The sequence below is a fragment of the Coloeus monedula genome, assembly GCF_965178545.1.
Source record: "Coloeus monedula genome assembly, chromosome: 9".
NCBI classification, from domain to species: domain Eukaryota; kingdom Metazoa; phylum Chordata; class Aves; order Passeriformes; family Corvidae; genus Coloeus; species Coloeus monedula.
The window spans coordinates 170985-183026 of NC_138789.1; the positions used below are offsets into that span (position 1 = coordinate 170985).

The following is a 12042-nucleotide window of genomic DNA, read 5'->3' on the forward strand; positions in this document are numbered from 1 at the left end:
GCTGCGTTTCTCAAGGAGAAGAGAAGGAGATGTTCCTACAGCCAAAACAGCTGCCCCAGAGTTTAGGCAGGACCGGCTTTAAAAGAGCAGCTCCAGTGAAGGCAACGCACTGAGCTTTCCAGTGAGGAACTCGGCAAAGAATTGCCTCCCAGGGAGCTGCATCTCAGTCCCAGTTGCTCGTATTTCTCCTCCTTCTCCTCCATGCATCATCCCTATTTACACTGGGAAGCCAAACTGCAGAGGCTGCTGGTTATAATTACACAGTTACCCAGCAGATATCCAGGCCTGAATCACCAGATATTTTTAGCCCTATTACCTAGTCAACTAGAGCTGGATGAAGAAGAGCCTTCACTCCTCCCTGTGCTCCTCTCCAAACCGCTTGGCTTTCCTTGGTGCTGTGCCCACCCTGACCCACAGCACCAGGACTGGCCCATTGCCCTCCCAAGGCCAGCAGCTCCTACTGACCATGGCCAAGATCCAATGCTCTCCTCCCCAAAGTACCCTCGCCCAGGAACAATGCCATGGGCTCCAGGCCAGGCAGCTGAGGTACTCACATGTTCTTCCTGGCCCTACCAAAAGGCTGCCTGTGCCAGGCTACAGCTACAAGGATGGGAACAACTCGCCCGGCCAACCTAACCAAACACATCCCCAAAAGGCCTTGCCCGTTCCCAAGCCCTCAAAACTCCAGTGGTGCAGAGGAACATCCAGGGTGGATGAGTTTTTCTTGGAAAGAGATGGCAGCCAGGCGGGGGATAGGCAGGAACACTCAGCTCCCGCGCCTGGAGCACGCCTGTTCCCAGCACTCACATGGGAATATGTCACTTACTTCTGGAAAAAAAATACAAAATGAGCCCATCTCCCTCATGCATTGCAAATTCCAGGGGAGAATAATGCTGGGGAGTTTTGCTCGTGTGGTGGTGGAGCTCCAGTCTCTAGGAGACGGCGGCTGCCTGGAGATGAGACATCACACCGGCACGGGACCCCAGCCCACGCCGGGAGTGCCGGGCCAGCGGCAGCACCCCAGATCCTTCTGGCTCCCAACAAAAGCCGGAGGGGCGAGGGCCCTCCCACACCGCGCTGGAAAAGCACATGAATAATTCGGCATATTCTGGAAAAGCAGGCGGCTGGCCTGGCTGCTGCCCTGCAGGGCTCCGTGCTGAGCCACCACGTCCCCGAGCTCGCCACCGCACCAGCGCTCCTGCAGCCACCCGCCCGGTGGGTGCTGCCAGGAGCGGCAGATTCAGGGATGCCATGGGGAATTCAGCCCCTCCAAGCTGGCCCTTCGTGCCCAGGTCACCCCCTCGAGCCTGGAGATGTCGCAGCTCCCCAGGCAGGACCAGTTCCTGCTTGGCAGAGGCTTCACCTGACGTGCGGGAGCCGCAAAGGGACAATTCCCCTGCGATGCTCTGCAGGGTGGGTGACCTGTCCTGCATCCCCGGGCCTCACCAGAGGCTTTCCCCGAGGTACCTGTTGCACCAAACCACGGCATTGCTCCCTGGCACCAGGGAAAGCTCTCCCGTGTCCGCCAGAGGGGCCGGGAACTCAACCAACAAGTTGCAGGGAGAGAAAGCGGCAGCAGCGGGAGCTGCATGGAATCACTGCTGCAGAACACGGCACAGGGAGGCTCCTACAGCCAAAGCGTGGCCACACTGAAGTTCTCAGTCTCAGATCCTCCATGGGGGCAAAGCCCAGGGGGTGTCTCAGGGGGCAGCAGGCATCGAGCCCAGGTTGGTGTGGGGCTGAGAGCTGTGGCGCTGGGCAGCAGCCAAGGCGCCCAAGGGCACCCACAGGGAGGGTGGGAGCAGAGAGAGGTGCGTGGGGAGGCATGAAAGGATGGAGGAACAGGGGAAGGAGCAGGGGAGACCTACAGCCTCCACCCCGCCCTAGGAGAGGGGTCCCTGGGATAAAATCACAGCTCCCCAAAGAGGGCCACGGGGCACAACCGGAGGTTTCCAACATCCTTCCCTCTGCCGCAGGGAGGGGGCAGCCAGTTCCCAGAGCCACCGTGGGGGGCCGGGGGCTGCAGGGCGAGGATGGCTGTGCCCCTGCCAGGCGCGATCTGCAGCAAAGAGGGGACACACAGGAGGGACAGAGGCACCACCCAGCAGGGACTGGAGATTCATGGGCTCCCAGGTGGCTCCGGGTGGGGTGGGGTGACAAAACTCCACAAGACATCGAGGCATGGAGAAAAGGCCACTACCCCCCCACCTCCCCAGGCACACACACAGAGCATCCCAAAGCATGCAGGGTTCATCTGGGATCAGAGCTTCCCTCCTCGCCACCATGGGGGGCTAATAAATCCAAGCCTCAGGAGGGGCTAAGGGGATCCCCGGGGGGAGAAAGAGCTCGGTTCCTGTCAGGAGCAGGCAGGGAGCCGAGGACAGAAGGAGAGGCAGCAACAGGGCGAGAAGAGCATCCCCAGGGGCCGGGGCACCCCTCTCCGCACGCCTTACCTGCCCGATAGTGCCACACGCACGTGTCCTGGGCGGCCACCGAGGCAAATCCGGGCAGCAAAAGGGGGGGCTCGCAGGGGGTGCAGAAAGGATATGGCCAGTCGATGAGCTTCTTGGCATATTTCCTGACTATGTTCTCTTCCCCAAAGAGGAAGAGCGATCTGTTGACGGTGAAGCAGTTCTGCCGGACAGGGATGGGGTTGTACAGAGCCATAGTCCGGGCTCTCTGCGCTTTGGTTTGCTTGAAGGCTCCCGGGCTCCCTCCCGCAGGGGCAGGAGCTCCTTGCCGGCTCCGGTTCTGGTCGGAGCCCCCATCTCCGGAGCCCAGCCTGCCGGCCACTGCCTCCCCAAAGCGAGCCATCCTGGAAGAAAACACACAGGTGAGCCAAAGCAGCAGCACCGAGGCGGCGGGGGGGGCGGGGGGTGGGAGAGAAGAGGGAGGGGGTTGCGGGGCGCAGTCCCAACCACAGCCCCCTCCTCCTCTCCGGGTGATGCTCAGCTCCGTCTCTCCTCCATCCCTCCGGGGGAGCAGGGGCCCGCGTGGAGGAGAGGAGGCAACCTGCGGCACCGGCTCAGCGCCTCGGGCACGGCATGGGGGGGCAGCCGAGCCTCCAGCCCCCCAGAACGGCCACCCGGGCAGCGGGGCGGGCAGCGAGCTCTCCCTCCGTGCTCCGCGGAGGCCGCAGCCGCTCGGTCCCTAAGCACCTTCCCGCACGAAGCAAGGGGTTAAACCCAGCCACATCCTCCCCACCGCTCTGCCTGCAAGCCCAAACCAGCCCCTTTTAACCCCCCCGCCGCAGGGCGAGCAGGGAACGGGCACGGGAAGGGCAGGGATCCAGGTCCTTCCAGCTACCCCCTCGCAAACGAAGACACGATTCGGAACAGCACCCAGCGCAGCCGCCGCGGCCGGGGGAACAGGTTGCAGCGTGGTCCAGCCTAGTTGGAGCCAAGTGTCCAACTCCTTCCTCCCGACTCCATCTTCAGCATCCTGCGAGAGCCTGGCCGCCCATCTGCCGGCTCGCTGGGGCAGCGGGCGGGGGCGGAGGGCTGAGCCCCCGGGCAGGCACCTGCGGCGGCAGGGATGCCCAGCCCTTCGCTGCCAGGGCAGGAGCACGCAAGGCGACGTCGGCTTCCCGCAGGAGCCGGGCTACAAAATTAAAGGCTGCCGCGCCTCTGCAGCTCGGGGACAGCTCGCTTTAATGAAGTCAGTGGCAACACAGGCGCACACAAGCGCGCACACACGCACAACACGCCCGGCTCGCTCCCTCTCTCCATCCAGTGCGTTCTTTTGGCAAGCACGGGAGCTGCCGCAAAGGAAAATCAGAGGCGAGGGGTGGGTCTGAAGGGAACAAAGGCAATGGGGGAGCCCCCACCCTGCCAGAAGCACACACACCCCCCCCGCCCTGGCTGCAGAGGGCTTTCCAGCACACGGGTGCTCCTAGGTGAGTGGCTAAATTGGGGAGCAAGGGGGGGGGCTCCCCTCCCTGCATCCCCCCCACCCCACCTCAGTCCGCACCGAGCATCTCTCTCTGGCCACGTGCATCATCCTCCCCCCGTCCCTGGGACACTTCGAGGCTCCCGGCTCCCCCCCGGAGCCGCCCGATGCCAGCGGGTGCCCGGGAGAGCCCCCCTGCTCCCTCGCATACAGATGAGCCTCCACACCTCAGTATCTTCCTTTTGACACACAGCGTTGTCCGGAAGAAACAGCGGCTCATCCAAGAGGTGTAAACAACCGGGCTGGATGTGTCTCTGCAGCAGCTTCCATGTGGGGGTGTCTCTGACCCTGCTCCCCCCCAGACACACTAAGGGCAGGGGACTGGGGACACTGCTGATGCTACAGCCATGCGTGTGCCAAGGTCACCCAGTGAGGGGGCTTCCTGCCCACCCGCCCACCCACCCGCCTTTGGGGAACCCACCCTGCCCTCCTGGCACACACAGGGTACCCCCCAGACCCCCAAAGGTGTCCCCAAGCCCTCTGTAGCCACCCGGCAGGGCAGGGCACAGCACACAGCACACCCTGTGAGCTGTTCACACACAGGGTCCCCTACCCCTCCCACTGGACCCCGAGGCCACGGAGCTCCCCAGGGCCTGTGGCATTTGCTACCTGCCTTTCCCACGAGCAGACCACCCACAGCTCCAGCCAGCAGCACAAGCAACCCTGTATCCCTGTCGTGCTCTTCCCTTGTCCACCCCACCCACAACCTGCTCTGCAAACACAGTGGCTGCTGCCCTGTTCCTCACACCTGGCTGTGGGGCAGCCAGGAATGCTTGAGGCACTTTAAAAAAAAAAAAAAAAGAAACAAAAAACCCCACAAACTCTTAATAACATAAATCATTAACTCACTTGGGCCAGGGCTTCTCCCTCGGTCCAGCCTGGCAACACCTGACCAGGGACTTCCCCACTCCACAGGCACTAGAGTGGCTGAAGGGCCACAGGGCTCATTTTTTGGCCCAGGCTCTCAGGGGTGTATTGCCAGGAGCCCTTGGACTGGCTAGGTGATGAAGAGGAAGGACCAGGTCCTCCTCAGCAAGATAACAGAGGAGTGTTTGCAAAAAGTGTTTGTGGGATCATTGCCCCAACCTCAGCCAGGCCCCGAGAACCCACCAGCTCTCCACGACATCCAGCTGCTGCATCCCTTCTCAACTCCCTCCTTCCAATTATCTTTATAACCAGAGTGGGTTACCTGGGGAGTTTTCAACAAGTCCCGGGCTGCCTTGCTACCACCCTGCAGCACAGAGTCAAGCAGGGGTGCACAGATCCCTCCCAAAACAGGCTGCCAGCCAGCCAGAGTGACCCCGGGTTTTCCTTCCACTAACAACAGGCAAGGAGGTGGCCACAGCAGCTACTGACTAATTACAGTCCCTTCGATTCAGCCCAGGCAAGACACTGCCCTAAACAAATCAATTATTATTTGTGGCTCACCCTACCTCCTCCTCCTCCCCAGCGCCAACGCAGCAGCAGCAGCAGCGATGCCTCTCTTCCCACCTTTCAGCCCTTTAAGCCACTGTTAATTAAGCCCGAGGCTGGGCCGATTGCCAGGAGCAGATCCTCAGCCTTGCAGAGCTCCTGCTTCTGCTCCCCCCAGCCCTCTCCCATCCTTGCCTGCACAGCAAGGCCGCACCCAGCCGAAATGTTCAGGCTCGGTGTGGTACCCAGAGCCTAAGGAGGATGGGGAAGGATGGACCCTGCACTGCCCCTGCATCCTCTGCCTGGCTCAGAGCAAGGGGCTGAGGGGGAGGAAGGCAGCCTTCCTTCCTCCGTTCCCTCAAAGCAGGGATGCACCCCTTACCTGGACACTTCTGCCGGGGCACTGGGCTGTCCCCTGAACCCGGAGTTTGCTCTCGCCTGTACTCTGCGTTCATTGATGCAGAGCAGAGTGCAGGATGACCCCGCTGGGAGCCTTGCTCCTGCTCAGACGGTGCTAAAGGATGGGATATTTATGAGAAAGCAGCTCCTTAAGAGAAGATTGAGAGCCAAAAAAGAAAAAAGTCTCTGGCTTTGCCAAGAGATGCAGGCTCTGTTTCCCAGGATGTTTATTGCCTCTCTCATCTTGACCCTCACCCAGCACTCTGGGATCTGTGAGTCAGGGAGAAGTGTGGCTGATGCCCACATGATTCAACATGGCACAGGGATTCAGAGCCAGCTCTGTGGGGCTGTTTGGGTTTTTGTGAATGGAGGAAACGCGAGAAGACAGGGAACAGTGGGTGCCAGGACAGGAAGGCGCTCAGGATGCACTTGGTTTTGCGGAGATAGGCTAACACTCCTCCGGTCTCCAGCACAACTCTGAAGAGGAGCAGCTGAGGGAGCTGGGGGGGGGGGGCGGGGGGGGGGGGCTCAGCCTGGAGAAAAGGAGGCCCAGGGGAGACATTATTGCTCCTGAAAGGAGGCTGTAGCAAGGTGAGGATTGGTCTCTTCTGTTAGGCATCAAGTGACAGGACAAGAGGAAACAGCTTCAAGTCACACCAGGGGATGTTCAGGCTGAATATTGGGAAAGGTGCCTTCTCCAAAAGCCTCTTGTCAAGCCCTTGCACAGGCAGCCCAGGGAAGTGGTGGAGTCACCATCCCTGGAGGGATTAGAAAGATGTGTAGATGTGGCACGTGGGGACGTGGCTGGGTGGTGGCCTTGGCAGTGCTGGGTTAATGGACTCGATGAGTTTAGAGACCTTTTCCAACCTAAACGATTCCACAGTTCCATGATTCTCACACCAGTATTGCCACTCAAGTCCCCTCCTTGCTTTTCCCCCACGTCTCCCCGCCACGCCGCCAGCCCTGCACGGCAGGACATCACGGGAGACACGGGGCTGTCCCCTCCCGGGTGATGCCGAGCCCCTGTGTCACATCCCCCCAGCCTCCCCCCCGCCGCGGGGCCGCTGCCGCCGCTCCGGCATTGCCATCTAGCGGCAGCTGTCCCCTCCCTGCGCCCCCCCAGCCTCAGGCAGCAGCCCGGGCCTCGGCTGGGCTCCCCCCGGCTGGCCCCTTCCCGCGGGATGCTTGGATCAGGCGCAACCCCCCCGCGCAGTTCCCGCATCCCTTGGCGCAGCCTCCGGCTCAGCCCGGGCACCCCGAAATCTCCTATCTGTGCATTGCTGGCTACGGGCACCAAAACCACCCGGGAAACAGTGCTAAAAGCATCCTCTGCCAAGCCCCGGGCTGCTCAGAAAGCCAGAGGCTGCTCCTCAGCTTGGAGAGAGCACCAGGCAGGGAACAAGTCCCTGAGGAGAGGCTGAGAGCTGGGGGTGTTCAGCCTGGAGAAGAGAAGGTTGCAGAGAGAATTTAGAGCCCCTTCCAGTGCCTAAAGGGGCTCAAAAGAGCTGGAGAGGGACTTTGGGTGAGGGCATGGAGTGACAGGACAAGGGGAAATGGTTTCAAGCTGACAGAGGGCAGGATGAAATGGGATATTAGGAAGAAATTCTTGACTGTGAGGGTGGGAGACACCGGCACAGGGGACCCAGAGAAGCTGTGGCTGCCCCATCCCTGGAAATGTTCAAGGCCGGGTTGGACGGGGTTTGGAGCAACGTGGTGTAGTGGAAGGTGTCCCTGCCTGTGGAAGGGGGGTTGGAGCAGAAGATCTTTGAGGTGCCTTCAAACCCAAACCATTCTATGACTCCAATGCAGCACAGCCAGGGTTTGGAGAGGGAGGACCGGCTCCCCCTCCATGACTGATATTCCCAGGAGCTGTGATGGACTGCACTCATCTTAGAAAGTGGCTTTTGGCATCCTGATTTATTTCTTAAATAGGCTATGCTGAGATGAAAAAAATAATAAAATAAAAGCATCAAATGAAAATCATCTACGGTGGTGCTCTGGCCAAATTTCAAATTGGGACTGAGTAGCTGTGAGTCAGAAGCGTGTTTATAACCATGCAGGAATGCAAGGTTTCTTCCAGGAACAGTTTCATTACCTGCTGGATTAGAAGGAGGATGTTCTCCCCACTTGCAAAGGAAAAGTCCTGCTGAGCCGAGCACCTCTGCAGCAGCAGCGAGACAGAATCCCTGGGCTGGAACTGCTCACCTGGGGACGCAGGTGGACAAGGCCTGAGCAGCTCCAGGATGGCATCTCTGGAGAGAGGCACCACACCAGCCTCCGCCTGATGCTCATCTGTGCAGATGTTGGCAGCTGTGACAGCGGCCAGGACAGCCCTGATGGCATTTCTTGTGCCAGCAAAGCCCTGCAGAGGCTCGGCACCACCTCGCAGCAAGGCAGCTCTCACCCAGAGCAGGGCAAGTGTTTCCTCTGTGCCGTCTGCTCCCACTTTTTCCCAACAACCTCTCCGGGATGTGCCTTCCTCAGCACTGACAGAGACGGGCACCATCATCCTCACAACCGCCAGGACATGTTCCCAAACACCAGCCCAGAGGCGGAATTCACAAGGTCAGCGCTGGGATTATCCACTGAAGGATCAGAGGGCTGGAAGAGAAGTGAGAGCCAGAAAATCTCACACCAGGCTGTAAATTCTGCCTCCAGATTTAAGTCACTGCCCCATCCTCCTCCAGCCCCCGGGCTGCAGCAGCCACTCCAGGTGCCACACAGCAGCTGTGGCAGGAGGACTTGGATGTGTGAGGCTGGCAGTGGAATTAGCTGCACAGTGCCATGAAACATCCCCGCATTCACAGCCACTGCTGCTTTAATTGCCAAGGCCCATAAGTCCAATAGCCAGCCTTGGCATCTTCAAAATCAATAGGAAACAATATTGTAAAGCTCTCTTTTGCTGGGATAAGGGAATAATCCTCTGGGAAAGGAGACTTTGGTGGTTGCATCTCCACCCAGACAAGCTTTTGCAGGTGATGGAGATAGAGAAGAAGCAGTGCCAGAACAGCTCTTCCCCAGCCTTCCCTCTGCAGCCCCTTCCAAGACCCCAGCTGCAGCACACTGTGCATTCCCACCCTAGGGATTCTTTTTCCTAACCTCTCTACAAGTGTCTGCTTAAAACAATCCAGCCCAGAGCATCTCTGATCCCACTTCTTAAAATGCCTGGCCGTTCTCAGCTGCCAAGCAAAACACAACACGACAAAAACCTGAAGCAAAATGCCACACAAACATGAGTGTAGCAGGTCCCACTCAACGTTCCCAAACCCACAATGTCATCCCATCACAACCCATCAGGGCCCACCAGCCTCCAGCTGCCCGAGGGGTGGAAAGCCAGGGCTGATTAGCCACGGCTGTTTAGGGAGCATCCATCCCTTTCCCTCCTCCCCAACATGCAGATGCTCCACAGTGATCTGCAGTGACATCTTTTGTGCAAGCAAAGGGAAGACACGTTAATGGTGTCTCCACAAGTCGGGTGGGATGTGAGAACAGGGATCAGGAGCTGTGTACGATCTACTTCTTATGATTGCCCAAGTGTTCTGTCAGCACAGAGCGCAGCCTAGCACCAGGTCCTGCTCAGGTGGCCGAGACTAAACTCCTCACATGGCTCTTGAAAATACCAAAAGTGCCCAAAGACACCACAGACCCTTCAAGTTGGGTGTGGGACCACACTGCATTGCTGTGGGACTGGAATAGCTCATGCATCAGAGCTACTGATGAAGCAGAACGTTGTTGAATCTTGAATTAAAGGTGGATTTAGCAACCAAATTGTGGAATCACAGAATGGATTGGGTTGGGAGGGACTTTAAGGCCATCTAGTCCAATTCCCCTGCCATGAGCAGGGGCACCTTCAACTAGACCGGGTCGCTCAGAGCCCAGTCCAACCTGGCCTTGGAATGAAGGCAGGCTGGGAGAAGCTTAAAGGACAGCAAAGGAACCTCCAGTCCTGGGCACTTATGGGGACACAGTAGGGATGTGCATCCAGCCCCACAAAACTCAGAGGAGTTGATTTCGGTGCTCAGTCCCACTCTGCCACTGTGAAGCTCAGAGCTGGCACTGACCCACCTGCACCAGCTGCTCAGGACTTTGTACTACCCAAAAACACTCCACCAAAACCAGGAGCCACCTTTGTGGGTGCATTACAGCTCCCAAACCAGCACAGGGGAGTTGCTGACACCTCAAGCAGAGGCAGGTGAGACCCCATCACCCCCAAACCACCGAGAAAAGGGACAGTATTGCTTTGCCCCAGTGCTGGCTGCAGGGATGCTTCCCCCAGCCTGACACTTCCTGCTCTCCCCTCTCCTACCTAAACACCCACTCCAAGTATTCCTGGCAGCACAGCGCTCCTCGGGCTGACTCTGCCTCAGGCCAGGAGGCTTTGTGGCTCAACTGAAGGGCCCTGGAATAATCACCCATTAATAAATTGCCTGGAGTGCTCTGCTGCCTTATTTAGCTTTGCGAGCCAGTCTCCAATTAGCATTTGCAGTCACATCCTGGCTGCTCTGGGCAGGCGTGCAGCAATCCCACCTCTCAGGGAACAGCTATCCACCCTCCTCGACTCTGCCATCACATTAAAGTGAGTTTCCATCCCCGCTTCCAACCCCCAAATCCCTCTACACAACCTCTCCCATCAACCAAAAGCTGTGGAGCATCCCAGCCTCGCACTAAGCGAGCTGGCAGGAGGCGAGATCACACCTCTCCATCCTCCTCCGTCTCAGACCGGTACAGCTTTGGGCAAGGCACTTCCAGAGAGGTCCACTTGAGAAGATCCAATGGGGGAAAAACATATGAGAATGACCCTGCCCAAAACATTGGGACTGAGCAGCATGGATGAAGGGAGACCAAGGAGAGGAGGAAGGGATGGAGCAGAGACCCAGGGGGATATTCCCCTTCTTGTCACCAGAGCCCTGCAAGAGCCAGGCACCAAGCTGCCAAACTTCACATGTGTGTGGGAACAAGCCCAGAAAAGACATCCCCAGAGCCATCCATAGACAGCCAACAGGAAAAAACTTATTTCTAGGCTGTCAAAGGGTTGGAGAGGGATTTCTAAAAGCATTTTTGCAACCGCTGCACTACTCAAAGCAAAAGAAATCCCCCAGCATCCTCATGACCCATCTGGCTCAGCAGTGTTAGCTCCTGCCAAAGCCAGCAGGAGATTTTCTCCTCCTTTAGATCTCCTCTTCACCCCTCCAAGAGGCAGGTCCATGCCTGAGGACTATCCAGTGCTTTCTCTGATCCTCTGCCCACCCAGCAAGGCTCAAGTTGGATAAACACAGCAAAATACCCACTGTCAGGGGGTGGGATGACAGAGGAACCTCCTTCCTTCCTTCCTTCAGGCTGCAAATACCCTCCCCAACAAAAAGAAACCTGGACCAGAAATCCACCAACTCCATCTCCAACCTAATGAAGCCAAACTCAAAGGCTCAGCTTTCTCCAAAGCCACCCTGCTAGCAAACAGGGTGGCTTTGACAAAGCTACATTGTCAGGACAAGCACCAGGAGAAGACGGAGCTGTTGAAAAATTTTTCCAGCAGGTCTGAACTTGCACTGAGCAGCTGATGCTCAAGACAGCCAGAGAAGCCCCATCCCTGGCAGGCAGCCAGGAAGGAGATGCTGCTTCCCTCTTCCAAACCTGTGAAAGAGAAAAGGCCAAAGAGCAAAACCTCTCTCCGAGAGCTACTCAGTGCTGGGAGGTGTGAAAAAACGTCCCCCTTGCTGCAGTGACAGGCAGGCATCAGCTCAGCAGCCTCCGTGAAGGCAAACACCCTCAGCAGCCAAGGCTGAGCACGGCTTCCGAGATTCCTCAATGGGAAAAGGTTCATTGAAGAATTTTTAGGCTTAATTCTGCCTGCGAAAATGCACGAGAAAGGCAGTTACAGCATATCAGGTGCTGCCTCACAAGCTGGGGGGAAGTGACTCCTGTGAAGCTCCTCTGATGACAAATAAAGGAGTTGGGATTTGCAGCAGAGCTCATGGAGATGACGCAGGTTTCATCACAGCATCATCCACCACAGTGGCATGTTCCAAGCTTGCAGGAAAGCTGCTTCCCATCAAACAAGCTGGTTGGCATCATCCAGGAAAGATGAGACAACACCAGCTATTTCAGGTGTGTTTTGGGAAGGACAATGTCCCGCTGATCTCCCTCCCCACGGCTGGGATAAGCACCACAACATTTTCCCCAGTTAAAAGCAAGAGCCACGCTGGAGTGTGCAGCACCAGCCCAAAACCAGCCAAGCAACAGGAACAGAGATATGTTTGGGGTGACCCATGCACCCACAACCCT

General features: G+C 57.9%; 1 protein-coding gene across 1 annotated transcript in view; it reads right to left on the reverse strand.

Moving 5' to 3' along the window:
* CACNA1E (calcium voltage-gated channel subunit alpha1 E) overlaps positions 1–2815 on the reverse strand; it is a gene marked incomplete at its 3' end in the record, with an annotated part of 89262 nt that extends 86447 nt beyond the window's left edge. The window contains exon 1 of the mRNA XM_082286681.1: positions 2549–2815. Within this exon, the coding sequence (XP_082142807.1) occupies positions 2549–2814 (266 nt within the window). The 5' untranslated portion in view covers position 2815. The remainder of the gene's footprint in view (positions 1–2548) is intronic.
* Between the last annotated feature and the right edge of the window lie 9227 nt (positions 2816–12042).